Raw genomic sequence first — 19,197 nt, forward strand, 5'->3', positions numbered from 1 at the left:
GTAACTTCATCATTTGACACATTTTCACATACATTTTCACATGCCGTGTCCCTGAAGCCACACTGCTGTAGTTTGTTCAGAGTGAGGTCTGACATTGTCCTGCTGAAATATCCCTAGACTCCCCGGAAAACCTGTACACTTGATGGTAGGATATTTCTTTCTAAAATCCAAATTTACACCTTTGCATTGACAGTTCCTTCATGCGTATGCAAATCTGGATGGTCTTTGGTACAAAGAACCCAATGCCTTATTGTAAAAAAAAAGCTAGAAAGTGGATTTGTGTGACCACAGAACACATTGCCACTGTCTTTTGTGCGATCTGACATGAGCTTGGGTCCACTTGCTGGTGTTCCAGCACAGAACTGATGTCTGGCTGGTCAGGTTGCAGCAGCAGACAACTACAAAGTGTTAAAAATGTACAGTTTTTCCTTTTTACAGTGGCATGACAGTTTCTTGTGCAATACCATCTGTTGGCTTAAAGGTCATGCACATTCAACAGTGACCTTGGCCTTTATGCAGTCAGATTTCCCCAGAGTTCCTCAATCATTTCACAATATTATGCACTGTACAGTAGATGGTGAAAGACCTATATTTTTGGAATCTTGTGTTAAGCAATATTCCTTTTAAACTCTCTTAACAACTGTGAAACAACGTAACATGTTTGCATGCAAAGAATGAGTTTTGGCTTTTCAGCCTTATTTTGTCTCTGTTCCAAATTACACTGAGTGTGTTGCAGCATCAAATTACTAACTTATATTTACAAAAACTATTGAGTTGGTTACTGAAAACATTGAAAAGCATTTCTTTGTATTTTTGTCAGATGAAGTTCAAGTGAATTTACTGCATTTTAGTCACAACTTTCTGGAAATCAGGCTTTTACAGTACATACTGCAGTTTCCCCAGCAAAGAGTTATGTCTGTTTTAACACAAGGACCTGAATGCTAGTTATTTTAAACATGAATAAAACCTGTCACCCTGAAGCACCGATCTGTTCAGCATTTATGAGTGGGCTTACAGTTCAATCATGTACAGTAAGTGGCAAGAACATTGAGTATGTATTGGGGCTAGTACCAACCAGTACCATCAGCACACATATCCAGGAGCTGGATATGTGTTCATAAGGTAAATAAATCTAGTGGATGTGATGAGGAGTGCAACAGCTGGCACTATCAAGAGAGCGTTGATTTGGTACAAGGTGGACTGATTGTCCTAGTGCATAATACTCAAGTGAGATTTTTATTATTGTTGTTGTTTGTTAGTTTGGTAACATGTAAAAGAGGTAACTGAGCAGGAGAAAGTCAATGTTTTTGCCATTGTTGGACAGAGAAAGCATGCAGCTATAGACAGTAGATACCAGTGTAAATGTGATTTGTATGAAACTTGTAAAAAGACCAGTACAACATTTGTTCATTTTGGACCAGCACCAGCAAAACATGCTCACCATTCTATGTTAGCTAGTTACTCCATGTGCTTTAGTTTGGTCCTATGTGTGTGTGTTACTGATCATCATTCTGTTATTGATCGGTACATATAAGTCTATTGCATTTTTACAGCATTAACACAGTGTGTCAGATATCATCCACCTATCACTATGTCACAATGCTTTCTTTGTAGGTATTTTAATCTGAGGAAATAGTCTCTATAAAAATTGTTGACAATCTGGTTTGTAGTAAACTACCACACCCATACACAACTCCTAACATGATGACAGTAGTGTAGTATTATTAACAAAACAAATTCCATCCCATCCTTTGTTACACTTAATGTGTAACAAAATGGTAGCCTCGCATCAAAGTATGAAATCCTTAAATCAGTGCTATAAGCGTGCTGCATATATATGTATATATACACATATGAATCGGACAGGAGAGATTGTACGTACAAATGTTAGCCAGGTTTTTCACCTGTTCTCTCCCTACTTGGAGTGTTCTTTTGTTTTGTTACAGGATGATAAATGAAGGAAAAGGCGGCCGATGGCTGCCCACTCTGAGCCTGGTTCTGCTGAAGGTTTGTTTTGTTAAACCTTAATTCTTCTTAGGACCTGGCAATTGTTACACAGCCTTTGACAAAGAGGTGTGTAAAGAAAAAGGCATTGCTAGTTTTTAATACAAAATATTTTGAATGTGTTATAATTTGCTGTAGACATATGATGTGTGTATTTTTATACTTATCAGGTTCCAATAAGCCCAAAAATGCATATCAAATTAGAGCTCGGGTCTTTACAGGTTAAAGGAAGTTTTTCCTCTCCACTGTCGTCCAATGCTTGTTCAAGTGGGTTTGTTGGGTTTTCTATAAAATTCTGTGTACAGTTATATTTTTTATCATCTTAAACCTTAAAAAGTATAAAGTGCCTTGAGATGACTTTTGCTGTGATTTGGCACTATATAAATAAAATTGAATTGAACCTACAGAACCAGAAAAGTACAATGAAAAGACATAAAGAAAACATATCAGTAAATTATTTCTATGTTACTTGTGTGTGTGTGTGGAGACAGCACGAAAGCTTCTGACTCAGGCAGGGAGAAGCTCCCACACACATGCACTTTAGGCCCCAAAACACAGGAGTCAGAGAACCTTTTCTCATCCACAGCTAGACCTCTGTTTGAACCTTTTTCCCTTAATCTGTTAACTTGATTTCTAGACTGGACCATCCAGTTTGTAAAACAGCTTCTTTTCTGCAGACACCTCTGTTTATCATTTGGAAATACCGAGGTGTGACTAATAATAGCCCAATATTACTTGCAGATTTTAGTGTGGTATAGCTTTTATAATAATATAACCCTGGAACCAGTACAACTGGGATGAATCCATATGAACAGTTATGTCAGAAAATAGGCAAGTCATTGATTATTAATTTTTATTATTCACATACAACATTTCTGATACATCAGGTGTTTCTGATACTTTCAGAAACACCTGTGTCACATGGCAACATACACCTTTGCTGCAGTAATGGTAAAAAAATAACAAGCATTCAACCCCTTTTGGGTTTTGCATATTTTATTGTGTTATAAATGCATTTGATCAATGGGTAGAGCGTGTGATGCTGGCACCATGCTTCAGTGAAGGAATGGTATTAGCCACATATTGAGCTGAGAAGAGTTGGAGTTTCTAACTCATCAGACCAGAAACTCTTTGTCCTGCAAGAGTCTCTGGCTTCCATCAGACCTTGTCTTAAGCTCTGTTCGACTGACCATCACCTCCCTAACCACCGTCCTTGTTGTTCAGTTACTCAGTTTGGCTGGATGGTGACTCTAGAAAGGTGGGTCCAGGCTTCTCCTTTTTCTATCTAACAATATTGAGGCCACAATGGGAACGCTCACGCGTCACTACAAACCTGTGGGCGTTATACACATGCATCTGTGTGTTTCTAAATAATGACCTCAATTTGCCACAGGTAGACAGTGCACAGTGGTTAGCACTGTCACCTCTCAGCAAGAAGGACCAGGAATCCACAGGTAGGCCAGGTGCCTTTCTGTGTGGAGTTCGTATATCCTCTTAGAGTCTGCATGCACAGACCTGCCAGTAGAAACATGTAGAAACATTCAGATCAGACGGGGAGTTACCTGTGTCTGATCCGGTAATGACACATGTTTCAGAACATTTTATTATAAGCAGATTTATCACGTGGATGTGTTCTCCCAGCTACATGAACGACAGAACGACCGACTGCCACATTTTCATTATCATCCGTTGCTCATAGGCTACTTGTGGGAAAATGAGGCGTGACTGGATCTCGGCGTTGACTTCCGCATTACTTCCTTGTTCTTTACTAAACGACGAAACTTTTCGCAGCACGGACACGTCCGGTCCGGACGGAATATCGTCTGTATTCAGCCAAGCTAGCAATAAATGTTCGAGCCAAATATCTAACGTTAATTGGTCATTCACCTCTCCGAGCTTACAGACGGTGTGGAGCCATGGCTGACAGCCGAGAAGAGGAGAAGAAAGACGGAGACGAGGAGCCTCAGGGCGCCGTGGGTGGAGAAGGTATGTGAGGCCATGGCAGCTTTACACACACAGACAGACCAAGAGGCCTTTTGTACACTAGTTAACTTTTTATTAAACTCTGTCAATATGAGCCTCGAGTGTGAGTAAAGTAATGTTACATGTTTTTATCAAACATGGAGGAGCCAGACTCCTGGTTGATGAGTTCCTCCACCTTAACCTGAACCTGGCGGTAAACCCACTAACATAGTTAACGTTATCTCTAATCTTTATAGCCGCTAAAGTTAAAGTTAAAGTTGACGTTGACCTCAGCCGGTTATCTAAGCTGGTGATACGCCTGTTTCACAGTGGACATGTGTTCATGAGGTAAATAAATCTCGTATCCCACTTGTTTATGGTGCTTAAGGAGACAACAACCCCTCAAGTTGTCCTCACTGACCTGAACCTGAACCACGGATGAGACCTTCCTAGACTCTCTCAGCGCTGTTGATCCTACATTCTGCTGTGGGTCGACAGACGTTACTGGATCAAGTGTGAAAACCAGCCAACTGGACATATGCCTAGATATTATGTATGCTTAATAACTGTAAGACATGTGCTCTCTCCGGTGGGTTTAATGCCGCAGGCGGTAAACAAGGTTTGAAAAGGGGCTGATTATAGCTGGAATCCAGACAGTAGAGAGGAGATCAGCTGAGGCTCAGACCACTTGAAATACAACAACAAGTATAGGACCACAGTCCCCAGGATCATCTACGTGATTATCATCATCATCATCACCTGTCAATCACAGAGTTGCCACAGATCTTTTGATTGAAGGAGGCGCCCTGAGTAGGTAGTGAAAGAGAAGAGAAACTGAAAAACACACACACTGGTTATTAGAAAACATTGAAAGCAGCACAGAGGAAGCAGCTGAACAGACCAGACCTCATTTCCAGTCAGTGTCAAAGTATTAGAAAAAATAAATAAATATATATATATATATATATATATATATATATATATATATATATATATATATATATATATATATATATAAAAACAATCCCCACTAGGGGTCTTATTACTTCAAGCTCGTTTGGGGAGCTCTTCTTTCAGCCCCTGGTACTTTTCGAATGATTCATGGATGAGAGATGAGAACAGGGAACTATTGGAATATATATATATATATCCCCGCCCCCCCACCCGCCAATGCTACAGCATGGTAATAATGATATACTTGATGTAATGAGTTGTATCACTACAGTGATTTAAATATACCAATGATGGCAAGTAAAATGGTCAAGAGTACCTTAACTATATAAGAATTGCGCTGCCAAATGTTATATACATAGTAAATGTATATAACAGCTAGTACATAGTAACAGCTACCTGTCTCACATTTGCCATGGGGGTCAATAAAGTAAAAATCAATCTATCAGTCAAATCAGTAGTATAGCAAACAGTTTATAGGGTCTTATTAGGCATTATGGCTCTTTTTGGCCCCACAGTGGATTTGGTTTGGTTTGATTTGTTAGATTGTCTAGTTACCTTTGAACTCCTAAAACTCCTAACAATGGCTGCAATCTCAGAACAGTTACAGATACAGAAAACATATTCTTAAATTAAGGCTGCCAGTCTACACTTTACATTGCAGATCCGTGGTGATTAAAAAGAAATAGTTTTACTCTGCAATACTACTGGAACTGATTGAAGATAGATATTAGAAAAAATATTGGAAACTCAAGCTGTAGTAATTATAGTAGTGAACAGCAAAATATTGTCCAATTATAGAATAAACTATTTATTTTAAAGTGCATTTTACAGGCTAACCCAGCACACATAATCAGAAGCTGCTGAAATAAACCCTGAGGTAAAAAGCTGTGGAACTTGTCAAGTTACTCACAAGGTCACAAGTAGCTGGCCATGGCAATAGAAAATAATATGTGAAGTGAAACTGAAAGAGCAACTAAACGTAGAATCATATGATGACTTTCACTAGGGATTGTGGAATTCTCTCGCATCTTTTCAAATGTTCAGCCTGTAAGTATAAATTAAGAGTGTAGTGTCTTCCTAATGTTTCAGATGTTGTCGATGATTCCATCATGGAGCAAGCAGCAGTAGTGCTCAGAGGGTAAGTGTCATCTTGTTGTTTTACTAAAACCAAGCCAGTGTGTTTTTTTACAATTTATTTACTTCACTAATCAGCTATACATCTTATATTTCATTTTAATCTTTCCAGACTCAGGGATTTATTTATTTATATACAACCTGATCTGTATAGTATATCTAGGCATATAGTTTTGCCAAGCTAATGGATTAATAAGATCTCTACACCGTGTGCAAAAATGTTAGCACTGTAATAATGAAGTTATAAAAAATGAACAAAAACTTTAAGCTGTGAGATATGCACTGCAACCCTGAACGTGTTTAGACGTCATGCAGCTGTATGTGAGAAAGGAAATGTGTGAAGGAGCTGGACCAGAAATTAAACAGATTTTACCCAGCCAGCTCTCTAGCACACAGTTCATGTACTGTCTGGCTGAGCTAGTTTGAATATACAGCAGCCCATTCTGTGCATTTACATTTCTAGAGAATGCACTAAGTGGATGTGTTTCTATCAAGCAGTCAGCATTGCCTCAGTGTGTTCTAAACAAAACACTACAGTGTGCTTTTTGCGTCATGTCCAGCCTCCTGTAGTCAGGACTGGATAGGTTTAGACGAGGTATCATGCCTTGTTTATCTTTGTGATTAAAAACATTTTAGTTGTGCACAAAATGGGAGGGAAAAAAATCTGACGAGTAGTTCTCTTCATGTAGGTTTGTGATTGAGCGCCTTAGCACAGATGATCCTGGTCAACAAGTGTCCCCTGAGCAACTGGGTGGAAGGCCAAATGAACAGCAGGATCCACAGATCAAAGACGTGGTGGACCAGCTGATCAAGATTGCAGAGGAACTGAACAGGAACGCCGAACTCCAACAGTAAGCTGTACATCACAGACAAAAATATTGGACCACAGCAGTCAGCACATCATATGGTTAAAGGGTTTGCACTTGACTGACTGAGATTTTATTAGTCACAGTGTTTCAATGTCAGGCTACAGCTGGAGTATTCAGTCTCTTTGACTCGCTACACATTCTGTAGCTGATGTTTGCACAATGGAGATTAGTTGATTAAAGTTACACAGATGTTTGTGTGACTGAGTGTGGGAATCTACCCATAGCTGTGTTTTCATTCACTTTTTCAGTTTGTGCATTTAAATAGACCCAGTGTAAATACAACTTACGAGAAAAATTAGTGTGTAAAGTTGTTACATTTCTGTCTTCCATCATTTGAGTTTTGTGTCTATGTCTAAAAATAACTAAAGTTTCAAGAAATGTTGTTGTATTGCCACAGCTATTTGTTGAAACAACATGATACACCATACAATCACAGACAAATACATCATGCTGTTTTCATGTTACTTTGTAAAAAGTTACAGTAACGATGGCAATAAGAATTACTGGTAGCATTGTTTCAGCATGGTGCATTATAAAACTGCTATCCATTTCCTCCTGCCAGACTGATCAACCAGGTTCAAAGTAACTGTGCACATGACGTCTTCATGACCGTAGTCAGGAGCATCTTTGCTGATGGCATCAACTGGGGTCGAGTGGTGGCTCTCTTCCATCTGGCCTACAGGCTCATACACAGGGTAACAGTAGTTTACCTAATAGTTCAACTTTTATCATGCATTTATGTCTTTGTCACAGAGAACATGACATCTGTTTTTCCTCTAAAACAAGCTGCCACTATCACTTACAAAAGTCAGGGCTGCTGTGTCAAGTCCACTAGAACTTGCTTACTTTAACATGTTTACTGCACCTGTTACACTAAACATTACACAGAGCGTCTTGGTGTGTGGGTACAGCGCATGCTACATAACCTCAGCATCCCCTGTTTGAGTCGATTGGGGACGCTGCATGTCATACATCCAAAACAACACTGCACTTCACAGCACTTAGCGATAAGCAGACATACTTGGTTACCCTGTACTGTTGTGGATAGAAGACTGCGAGCAAGGTTGATGTCACTGCTTTTATGATTATGCTTAACGGATATTTTGATAAATTAAATTACTCTTAATGCTTTTTTTTTTAACCAAAACATGTTTGCAAACATTTGGATGCTTAAATTTGTAGTCACTCTTGCAAGTGAACTCTGACCCAGACAACTGCGTTTCTGCACATATTTGATGTTTCACTTCCTCTTTGTAAAACAAGTATCCAGGTTACTATTGTGGATGTAGCAGTGGATTGCATTAAGTTGGTTTTCTAAAACCTGTGCTGAACCCATGTACATTCAACAGTGCTTGGCCTTTATGCACAGGAGACTTCCTTAGAGTCTCTGAATCTTTTCACATAGTTATGGATAATAAAAAACAATTTATTTTGCAGTCTTCAGAATCTTTTTTTATTCCAACTGCCAAATCTCTAACAAAGTTTGACAAAAGCCACAACCGACCAAGCCTTTGGTGGATGCTCCTTTTATACCCGATCATGATCCCCTCATCTCTTACCAATTAACCTGAATCATCGAGATCACTGTTACATTAATATTTTGTAAACTTTTCTGTCATATTTGCTCCTACATCACTTATATTTATAAAATACGATGAAGTTGTTCAGTGAAAACACTGATAATCTTTTCTTTGTACGTTTGTAAGGAACACAAATGTTGAAGTGACTTAACGAATCATGGATTTTAGTTTTTATTGCATTTTAGAAAATGCTCCAACTTTTCCCAAAGCAGGGTTTCTGTAACATTGCATTATCTTCTTTAATTCTATTGTGTTTCTCAAAGGCACTGACCACCAACCATCTAGACAACATCAGGATGGTCTTTAACTGGTTCCTTGAGGTCATCAGAGAGCTGCTCTACTCCTGGCTCGTACAGCAAGGAGGCTGGGTGAGTGATGTATCATCCGCAAAGTCCCAGTCTCTGATCAGCTGGAAACAAAGCTCTTCATTTTGCTCTCTTGATCTTTCTAGGTGGGGGTGATCCGTGGCTTCTCCCGGTGGAGGACAGTAGCCATAGCAGCATCAGTAATATTAGTGGCGACCTTTGTTTACTACAGGAAGACACGCTGAGACCGTCAGACCTCATAACCTCCACATCGTGCTACCCACCTGGATAGATGCAGCTTGTTTGTTTCTGAACATTGATTATAACCACCCCTCAACCTCTATGTCAAAGGGTCTGCTCTCTATATAGAGAGGCAAAAAACCCTTCTCTTCTCAGGTTAACAAGAACAAAAAAAGTGCTTCTGCAGCCTGCTGTTCACTGTGCTGTGCTTTCATCAGCTCTCACCAGCAGCTTTTTAGTGCCTTCCATGGAATTCACAAAGCTGCTGCAACACATCTCCAGCAGCCATGTTGGAGGTTCTCAGGTCTCATGCAGCAGTGAATGTCAGCGGATGATGGCGTTTATGAACACTGGACGTACGTATGTCTTCATACAGACCAGATAACCTGACCCTACCCAGCTCTCAAGTACATTCTTTGTATTCCTCATCATTTGTGGATGGGACCTGGCTTAAATTTCTTCAGGTCTGAGCAAAATTTGTGTTTGACCTAAGGGGACATTCAGCATCTTCAGTTAGCCAATCTGAATTTACCGGTTCACTCACCTCAGTGTACTGTAGCTTTATCATGTAAGCTTATGCCTGATGTTTTAATAATCTTCTATTTTGACCGGCAGCCATGCTGGCTTGAGTAAGCCAGGCCTGTGACCTTTTTTTTTTTTTTAATACAGGTGCACAGCTAAAGCAGTTCTACACCATGTTTAACTAATGTATGTGAGGCATTTAAAGAATTGCAAAGTGGGAGGATGCACTGGAGGAAACATATCAATTCCTACTCAGAAGATACCAGTTTTATGATTATTGTTGACATGGAAACAAAGGAGCGTCCTGGTTCATATAACAATGTTTTAAAGGACTACTGCAAGCAAAAAACTGCATTAAATTGATAAATTAATCTAAAACTGACCATAATCTTAAGTGAAGTCATATAAACTGTGTATTGTATTGTGAGTTCTTGGAGCTTCCTGACTTATAGTTGACTTACTCTTTAGGTTTTATTGTCCACCTACCTATAGATTGTTATGCAAGAGAGATTTTCTAGGACATTTGCTGATTGTAGTGATTCAGCCAGAGAGTTTCATATCCTTTATTTAACAATCTAATGTTGTGAAGTGTATCCTCCCACCTCGCAACTCTACAGGTGTGATAAGCTTCTGTTTTAGACAGTGACATTTTAATTTTATTTCCAGTGTTTACAGAGTCAGTATGTTAGCTAAGTATTGCATGTGGTCAGGGGACTATCACTGTACTGTGAGCACATCTAAGTTGCACACTGGCTCAAATATCTAGAACTAAATCTGGAATTGTAGATCCGTGTTAGCATTGCCCATAACTTGTTTTCTATTCCACATTTGTTTCTTCAGTGAGTAATGTGCAGACGTTTCTGATCATGTGCCTGATCATGCATAACTGCGCGTTGTGTTGTGTGTACAGGAAAAACATGACGTGATATACGGGCAAGGACATTGATCACACATGAGACATGTTTCTCCATCATCAGAGTCGGTGCCGCAGTCTAAAAGTTGCTGCAAGTTACTTAAAGAGCAACATCACTGATTTTTAGCTGTCTCTCTGCTTCTAGCTAAAAACACCTCCAGATGTTGTCATCAGGAGGTGTTTCTCAGTTCAAAATAATGTCGCCGGGAGGAGTTTGGGGGGAGCTGGTTAACCAAGACTATAGCCTCCTTTATATGAGCAACCAGATAACTTGAACTATAGAACTAGAGTTTTGGATATTTTAATAGAAGTAAGGTAGGACGAGGTTTATTTACATTATATAAATCTACATCTTTCAGACTAGAACCATAGGAAGCCTGCTGAAAGTCACTGAAGTCACACTTTAAATAAAATGCGATAAAGTACTGTGTAATCACCTACAGTAACTGTTGGTCAGAACGCTTTGTTGTGCAGTAGCACTCCTTGTTGAGCAACTGTGAATATTTTAAAGAGCAATCAAACTTTTTTCATGTGAGTAGTCTTTTCAATGTGTCCGCATTAATGTAGCTTAACTTGGCTCCTCAGGAGGATTCGGTTAAGTGTGTCACAAAGGTGCACATAGGGAGACACACAGAGTTAGTAGCTCATTTTTTGAGTGTAGTACTACCCATCCAACAGCAGTATGCTCATGTTGTTTTAGCTTCATTTCACACCACCCTCTACATTGACTTTTTATAATCACCATACCAGTGGTTTTGAAGATGTAAACATTGTGCAACTGTTGTGTACAAAAAAGCAAATCTATTTATGACATTGAGTTTTTAATGTTTTAATAATTTCTATTTAGATAATAAAGTAAAACAAGTGCATTCATGAGAAGAAGGAGTAGCAACATTTAGGTAACAACATCTTATTTTGTAGCTCTCTGGAAGCAATAATTTTTACTTAATGCAGTGTGTAAGGGACAGCTGATTTAATGGAAACTGGATGATTTTATGGGAACAGTGAGTGGCCTCTAGTAGACTTTGGTGTTTGTTATCTACTGTCACGAGCTTGTGTCAAGTATTTTTGCTATTACGGTAAACTGATTGTGCACTTTTGAGAGGGAAATCACACTATTTATCTGCTGTTGTTAATGTGACCTGACAGTTTGTTTATTGTCAGAAACATGATTGGACTACATTTCTTTGAATAAAAATGTACAACACCCAGTTGTTTGCTGTGTTAATGTTGTGAGTCCCCTGCATCACAGGATCACACGTAGCTGCATCAATCAAACTTGTTATCTTGATATTAATGGGGCAGAAAAATAAAGTTGTTCACAGGTTCTAGGCTGCTGGCTAATGGTAGATGTAAATGTAAGAAAGTAAGAAAATAGTTTAATCTGTAAATATTGATATCCATGTAATTATGTCCGTCAAACAGTAATATTTAATATTTGAAGAACCTCTGAGGGCAAGTTCAAGTTGCCATAATTTTGCCCTTTTATGTTAAGGACAAGTAAATGTCCTCTGTTACTGTCCACCAGAGTTTTTGTCTCTAACCGATGAGAAAAATGTCTGGTTCTTTAGCTTCTAATGTGACCGATGGAATAATGTTCATTATAGTACTGAAGTCAGATTCAGAAGCAGATGGACATCTACCGATCAAATCAGTCAGCCAAAACATTTACACTACCTAGTGCTTTGAGTTGTGGTGGACATGGGGGCAACTTCAGTGTCTTACCCAAAAAGATGTGAACTAGAGGAACCAACCCGGTCTACGCTCTGACCCACAGTCCGCCCTGACAACTGAAGGCAGATTTCCAGTTGTCATAGGACTCCTACATGCCGTATGTTGTCTGGCCACTTGTCTTAAATGATAAAAGCCTTACTTCTGCCTTCATGCAGGATTTACAGCATTCCTCAGTGTGGAGTAGCTGTAGTATAGAAAATCTAACAAAACCCCTACTTGAGCGGCACCAGGTGACAGTGGGAAAAACTGCTGACTGGTTGGGTTGATTTGAAAGTCGAGAGAGAAAAGAACAACAACAAGCAGCAAAAACACTGTGCAGGTCAGCAGGGCCAGTAACTGGACTCTGGAGATGCACAGAGGCTGAGGACACCTGCAGAGGAGAACAGGGAGACAGAGAGGAGGAGCTGCTTCCACAGGAGAGGGGCTTGGTAGCTAAAGGCTCTGCCTCCTATTCTACATTTGGAAACTCTAGGAACCACAAGTAAACCTGCAGTCTGAGAACGAAGAGTTCTGCTGGGAAAAAGTATTTAAGGTAAAGATTGCTAAAGACAAATCTCCACCTCTTTGATCTTCTCCACATTGTGAGCATGGTGTCTGTTGGCTGCAGGTTTATATTGTATGTACAACGTTTTCACACGTGCTTCATGTAGTGCAGGGGTATTCAACTAAAATTTAAAGAGGTCCGGTTACGCAATATTTTTGGAAGCAAAGGTCCAGAAGATTATAATGTTTAACTATATACTGTGATATATTATTAAGTAGCCTGCATGTAATCAATACTTGACTGTCAAATCAAATTAATTCAGTAGAAATTTATATGTAACATCAAACTGAGCATGTGGCTCAAGATCCTGGTGGACTGCTCATACTGGGCTCTGAGACTAGCAACTCTCTGTGATCACACTTCAGATTTTAGTGGGCATGTGTGTTCAAAACCTTTGTGTTTTGTCTCATAATGCAGTTTGACATTGGCACTTTTAATAAGAGCCGCAGTTTCTGAACATATCAAACACACTGGTTTAGTGCTCCCAGTGGTAAAATGAACAGAAAGGAGTCTGTTTATTGTGGATTAAAAACTCTTTACTGTCCACTTTTCTCTTTTTGGACATTTTTATATTTATCTCTTCCTTTTTCAGTCTCACCGTCCTTTTATCAACTTTCTCCTCTGTCGTCTGTATCTCTCCTCTCTGTCGTCTGTATCTCTTTCCTCTCTGTCTCTGTATCTCTCCTCTCTGTCGTCTGTCTCTCTCCTCTCTGTCGTCTGTCTCTCTCTCTACTCTTTGTCTCTGTATCTCTCCTCTCTGTCGTCTGTCTCTCTCTCTACTCTTTGTCTCTGTATCTCTCCTCTCTGTCGTCTGTCTCTCTCCTCTCTGTCGCCTGTCCCTCTCCTCTCTGTCGTCTGTCTCTCTCCTCTCTGTCGTCTGTCCCTCTCCTCTCTGTCGTCTGTCTCTCTCCTCTCTGTCGTCTGTCTCTCTCCTCTCTGTCGTCTGTATCTCTCCTCTCTGTCGTCTGTCCCTCTCCTCTCTGTCGTCTGTATCTCTCCTCTCTGTCGTCTGTCTCTCTCCTCTCTGTCGTCTGTATCTCTCCTCTCTGTCGTCTGTATCTCTCTCCTCTCTGTCGTCTGTCTCTCTCCTCTCTGTCGTCTGTATCTCTCCTCTCTGTCGTCTGTATCTCTCTCCTCTCTGTCGTCTGTCCCTCTCCTCTCTGTCGTCTGTCTCTCTCCTCTCTGTCGTCTGTATCTCTCTCCTCTCTGTCGTCTGTCCCTCTCCTCTCTGTCGTCTGTCTCTCTCCTCTCTGTCGTCTGTATCTCTCTCCTCTCTGTCGTCTGTATCTCTCTCCTCTCTGTCGTCTGTCTCTCTCCTCTCTGTCGTCTGTATCTCTCCTCTCTGTCGTCTGTATCTCTCTCCTCTCTGTCGTCTGTCCCTCTCCTCTCTGTCGTCTGTCCCTCTCCTCTCTGTCGTCTGTATCTCTCCTCTCTGTCGTCTGTATCTCTCCTCTCTGTCGTCTGTATCTCTCCTCTCTGTCGTCTGTCCCTCTCCTCTCTGTCGTCTGTATCTCTCCTCTCTGTCGTCTGTCCCTCTCCTCTCTGTCGTCTGTCTCTCTCCTCTCTGTCGTCTGTATCTCTCTCCTCTCTGTCGTCTGTCCCTCTCCTCTCTGTCGTCTGTCTCTCTCCTCTCTGTCGTCTGTATCTCTCCTCTCTGTCGTCTGTCTCTCTCCTCTCTGTCGTCTGTCCCTCTCCTCTCTGTCGTCTGTATCTCTCCTCTCTGTCGTCTGTATCTCTCCTCTCTGTCGTCTGTATCTCTCTCCTCTCTGTCGTCTGTATCTCTCTCCTCTCTGTCGTCTGTCTTTCTCCTCTCTGTCGTCTGTATCTCTCCCTCTCTGTCGTCTGTCTTTCTCCTCTCTGTCGTCTGTATCTCTCCTCTCTGTCGTCTGTCTTTCTCCTCTCTGTCGTCTGTATCTCTCCCTCTCTGTCGTCTGTATCTCTCCCTCTCTGTCGTCTGTCCCTCTCCTCTCTGTCGTCTGTCCCTCTCCTCTCTGTCGTCTGTCCCTCTCCTCTGTCTCTCTGTTATCACCATCTCTGTTTATTAATTCTTTCCAACCTCCAACTTTCTCTCATCTACTGTTGAGTCTCTAATTTTACTGCCTACGATCCACAGAATCGATTGGCTAAGTGAAGTCACGTGGGATGGCTTAACTCGCATTCAATTGGCCAATGCGTTCTCGCGTCCACTTAATAACTACCGTAACGATCACAATAGCTGCGGCGGTTATAATTAACGTGTCCCGCTAGATTTGGAATCAAACGTTCGGTTTGCTCTGTAGCTCCGGGTCCGTATGGGACAGTTTCTGGGTCCGGATCCGGACCGCGGTCCGCCTGTTAGTGACCCCTGATGTAGTGGCTCACATACTAACTGTAGTCTGCACCATGATCTATGGAGTTAGTAGAAACTAAACGCTCCAGTGCGGCAGGAAGGAAATTGTTGTGCGGAACTGATTACTACGATTGACGATACTACCCGGACAACAATGAGGGGCGGACGTGTACAGCAGTAATATATCCCCCGAATCCAGTAAAAGACGTAGATAAATAACGTTGTTGCTTGTTTAAAGAGAAGCTAACTGTGATGTGAACTCATACCTGATGTCTGAAGCTGCTTTAGACGAAGTTTCAGTTTTATCGTCCATTTACTGTGGAGCAGGAGAGTTCCAGCTCCTCCAGCAGTCTGGTCAGTCCAACTTTACACACAGATGTACACAGATTTACTCAAATGTATAAAGCTTGTCCTCGTCAGTGTTTCAGTGTGTCCCCCCCGTAGATATATTAGAGTGTTATTAGTAGAGTATTACCACAGAATACATCTATGGTCCCTCCTAACATTGTTCCCAGCAGATGTAAATGGGAGAACAGTCAAGTCAGTATCTGACAGTGCAGCGTTACAACTGTGGAGATCTGACTCTGCTGTAACATCAGTGTGTTTGACTTGTAGCTGAGGATGGGGTCCTGCTCCAGATCAACATCTGTGTTGAAAGAGAAAGAAGACTGGACGTGAGTCTGTCGTTCCATCTACACCCCCACTACCCTTCACGCCCCCCCGACATCTCTGTCTCCTCCACTGGTCTTTCTAGATCTCGGTGTCATAACATCAGGCAAAAGCTGCTGGAACAAGCTGCGACTTTACCACCAGAACCAATGGTTCATCAGCTTGTAGAGTTCTTACAGGTAATCTTAAACCAACACAACCATATCTGGAGAGAGGTCTACAGTTAGTCTTCTGTGGTGATGTGGCCAGTGTGTGCTGTGTTGTCAATAGGAGTGTGTGGAGTTGACAGAGGACTGCAAAGGAGACCAGGACGGTGTGGAACAGACTGTTGGACAGGAGCAGTGGATTTCAGTGCTGTTGTTGGACCACATCCGGTCTAGAAATTGTTACATTGGACTGCTGGAGTGCTGGACCCAGCAGCTGCAGCTGACTGGGATGTTGTTACTGGGGCGAAGTATACTGGTCATTCTGCAGGGAGCCAAACCTGACATCAAGGTACGAGCCCTCATCAAACATTCTTATACAGCTTGTCCTTTAAAGAGACAACTGAGACAGTAATCGCCTCTAGTTCACATCAGAATGATGACATGTCTGTCTTTACTTGTGGCTGATAATAATTAGTGTCAATCGTTGTCTCTGTAGAAGTTTTGTCGCCTGTTAAAGACAGTAAAAGTTGATGTGGATTCTTCAGGCAAGAAGTGCAAAGAGAGGATGATGAAAGTTCTCATTGAAACCCCTTTGTCTTCCTCCTGTGGATATGGGTATGAATCAAAGATGTGACTACAACAGCTGACACATGGACCCTCTGCTGTCTTATAATCATTGTTGAGCTCCCACGGTCTGTCTCTCTGTCTCTTTCTGTCAGTCTCAAGGGTTTTGTGGTGAAGAACTACCAGTCGTTATCAGAGCTGACTGCATCCTTCCAGGAACTCCACCTAACAGAGCTGTACCAGCAGATGTTGCCATCGCTGAGAGACTGGCAGCATGCAGGTTCCCACGGTGACTGAACCTGAACTGAAGCAAGAAGGAGCAGACGGTGCCTGTGTGTAGAAACAGACGTGTAGGAAGAGCTAAGCGAAAAAAGGCACCTCCCAATACACAACTACCACACAACAGCAGCTGTGTTGTACGCAAAGTGGTTCTGACATCTGACACAGAAAAGGGATAAATATGGGGAGGATATGTATATGAATGGTGTTAAGATTTCTTATCTAAAGTATATTAAAATAAAGTGGATTAAAATAAAATTCCTACATTTAGTATTTTAATGATGCAAGGTGGAGAATACTATGCAGCACGTTACTCTGCAGAGTCTCATAAGTTAATGTTCAGATAGTACAAGTCAAGACTTCCATCAAACCAGCCAGTGACCAGTCTGCCCTCATTATGTTTCCTTTATTTTATTTTCCTTTTCTGTGTGTCACAGTTAAACCAGAATTCAATTCAATTCAATTTTATTTGTAGAGCACTTTTAACAATTGACATTGTCTCACAGCAGCTTTACACAACCAAAGAACAGTACATGAACAGTGAATGTGTATGAATCATAATAATCAGATTGTCCCTGATGAGCAAGCCGAGGGCGACGGTGGCAAGGAAAAACTCCCTGAGAAGGCAACAGGAAGAAACCTTGATAAGAACCAGACTCAACAGGGAACCCATCCTCATATGGGTCATTACATGCTGTGTAGGCAGCAGGCAGTCCAGTAACAGTTAATGTCTTTAAGTTTATGTGGAGTCCAGTTAGTTATTGGAGGCTCTAGTAGGAAATTCCAGACCAGGATTATCGAGTGTTAAGTTGAGACCTCAGAGAAACAGCTGCCGATGCCAGGACTGTCTTCATGGAAGAGTGGAACCAACTCCAGTCACCACAAGAATCCCATAGGGACCATATGGGGATCCAAGCGACGAGATCTCCGACCAGAAGTTGGGCACCAGGACAAGTCAGAGGGCAAAGGGTGGAACGATGTGAAGCTCAACAGAGAGACAGGGAGCGGGAAAGAGAGACGGGAAGAGAAAGAGAAGAGGATAGATGGCAGTTAGTTATGATCACAGTCAGATAGAGTTTGAGGTGAATGTATATTTAGTGTAGAGTGTCTGTATAGATAGTATAGAGACTCCAGCAGGACTAACTAAGACAGCCTAACTAAAAGGGTGAGCCAGAAGGAAACACAGACATGAGGGCTCCCTGGGATGTAGAGCAACCAAACACTTCACTGTCAACAAACCTGAGTTTGAGTCAGTGAGAGTGGGGAAGACAGCATCTAAACATACCAGTTCACCATAATGCTCTACGTCCATGAGTCTTTCCCAAAGGCAAATATATATATTTTTAGCCTCGACTTAAACACTGAGACTGTGTCTGAGTCCCGACCACTATTTGGAAGGCTATTCCATAACTTTGGGGCTTTGTAAGAAAAAGCTCTGTCCCCAGCTGTAGTTTTCGGGGTACTGACAAGCAGCCTGCATCCTTTAATCGAAGTAGGTGTAGCGGATCATAAGGCACTAGCAGTTCACTCAGATAATCCAGCTAGAATGTTTGGTGCTGACATGTAAGATTTCTTTGAGCAGAGGGCACTGGCTTCTGTGTGTTCTCTCAATAGTCTGTTCATTAATGTTCTGTAGTCTCAGAAACTGCAGCCATTTTTAAAAGAAGGTCAATGTCTCTCTTCAAAACAAATATAATACGATTATAAAAATAACAATTTGTATATAATAAGTATGTTATTTATTTGGATGTGTGATATTTAGTGGTTTTGTTGGTTTTTACTGTGTTGGTCTGTGGACTATAGACTATGATGTTGCCTGCACTCCTGAATAAATGCCCTCTTTACACTGAGGAAATGAAAGTGGAGTTAATATTGTTGTATGTGATTTGATTAAATCTGTGTGTCATTTGAGGTCCTCCCTCTCAGTCAGACTAAACTAAACAAGATGCTGCTTTATTTGTTTCCCTGTAAACAATCTGGAACACACACGTACAATGTCAGAAATGTGGTTGGTCTTAAAAAGTGATTTTCGTGTTTCTGTCTTGATTAATGTGCCTTTAAACAGTCCAGCGTACGTTCAAGAATGTCTGATTCACTTGCTAAAAGTGCAGGAGGATTGTGTTCACATGTGGAGTACGTGTTTAATGCTTTATGTCTTAGTGAATAGACTGTCCCAGACAACTGTGTTCATTATGAAGTTAACTGATAGCAGCTGACAGTAACAGGGGGGTCTAATAGGAAACAGAACAAACCCATCACAAACATGAGCACACAGAGGACACACACTGCCCTGTGACTTGGATGAGAACTTATACACAAAGAGGATGTGAAAGGAACTGTAATATTTATGTAAACTCCAGCTGTAATATTTCAAGAATTCAAACCTCAGGTCACTCACCAGTTTACAGTCACTGTGTTTTCTCCATAACACACTTCTAACCACATGGGT

At 41.2% G+C, this 19,197-nt stretch overlaps 2 protein-coding genes across 2 annotated transcripts; both read left to right on the forward strand.

Annotated features, from left to right (window-relative positions):
• The first annotated feature begins 3,763 nt into the window (after positions 1–3,763).
• Positions 3,764–11,688, forward strand: zgc:153993 (Bcl-2_like domain-containing protein). The gene is made up of 6 exons (XM_026378572.1): positions 3,764–3,990; positions 6,010–6,058; positions 6,744–6,905; positions 7,486–7,618; positions 8,767–8,871; positions 8,955–11,688. The coding sequence occupies exons 1-6, from the start codon at positions 3,921–3,923 to the stop codon at positions 9,051–9,053; spliced, it is 618 nt and encodes a 205-aa protein (XP_026234357.1). The 5' UTR covers positions 3,764–3,920; the 3' UTR covers positions 9,054–11,688.
• A 3,557-nt stretch (positions 11,689–15,245) lies between these two features.
• rwdd3 (RWD domain containing 3) lies at positions 15,246–17,211 on the forward strand. Its single transcript, XM_026378545.1, has 5 exons — positions 15,246–15,444; positions 15,706–15,938; positions 16,030–16,254; positions 16,402–16,520; positions 16,625–17,211. Exons 1-5 carry the CDS (start codon positions 15,360–15,362, stop codon positions 16,764–16,766), a joined length of 804 nt encoding a protein of 267 aa, XP_026234330.1. The 5' UTR covers positions 15,246–15,359; the 3' UTR covers positions 16,767–17,211.
• The last annotated feature ends 1,986 nt before the right edge of the window (positions 17,212–19,197 follow it).

Source organism: Anabas testudineus, chromosome 3 (genome assembly GCF_900324465.2).
Source record: "Anabas testudineus chromosome 3, fAnaTes1.2, whole genome shotgun sequence".
Lineage (NCBI taxonomy): Eukaryota > Metazoa > Chordata > Actinopteri > Anabantiformes > Anabantidae > Anabas > Anabas testudineus.

What these genes read in the sequence shown, in the direction of transcription:
- zgc:153993 (XM_026378572.1), top strand. Translation starts at nt 3,921, where the DNA reads ATGGCTGACAGCCGAGAAGAGGAGAAGAAAGACGGAGACGAGGAGCCT. An exon ending in GGGCGCCGTGGGTGGAGAAG is followed by an intron (nt 3,991 to 6,009) that starts GTATGTGAGGCC and finishes CTAATGTTTCAG; the next exon opens with ATGTTGTCGATGATTCCATC. An exon ending in AGGAACGCCGAACTCCAACA is followed by an intron (nt 6,906 to 7,485) that starts GTAAGCTGTACA and finishes TCCTCCTGCCAG; the next exon opens with ACTGATCAACCAGGTTCAAA.
- rwdd3 (XM_026378545.1), top strand. Translation starts at nt 15,360, where the DNA reads ATGTCTGAAGCTGCTTTAGACGAAGTTTCAGTTTTATCGTCCATTTAC. An exon ending in AGCTTGTAGAGTTCTTACAG is followed by an intron (nt 15,939 to 16,029) that starts GTAATCTTAAAC and finishes TGTTGTCAATAG; the next exon opens with GAGTGTGTGGAGTTGACAGA. An exon ending in GAGCCAAACCTGACATCAAG is followed by an intron (nt 16,255 to 16,401) that starts GTACGAGCCCTC and finishes TTGTCTCTGTAG; the next exon opens with AAGTTTTGTCGCCTGTTAAA.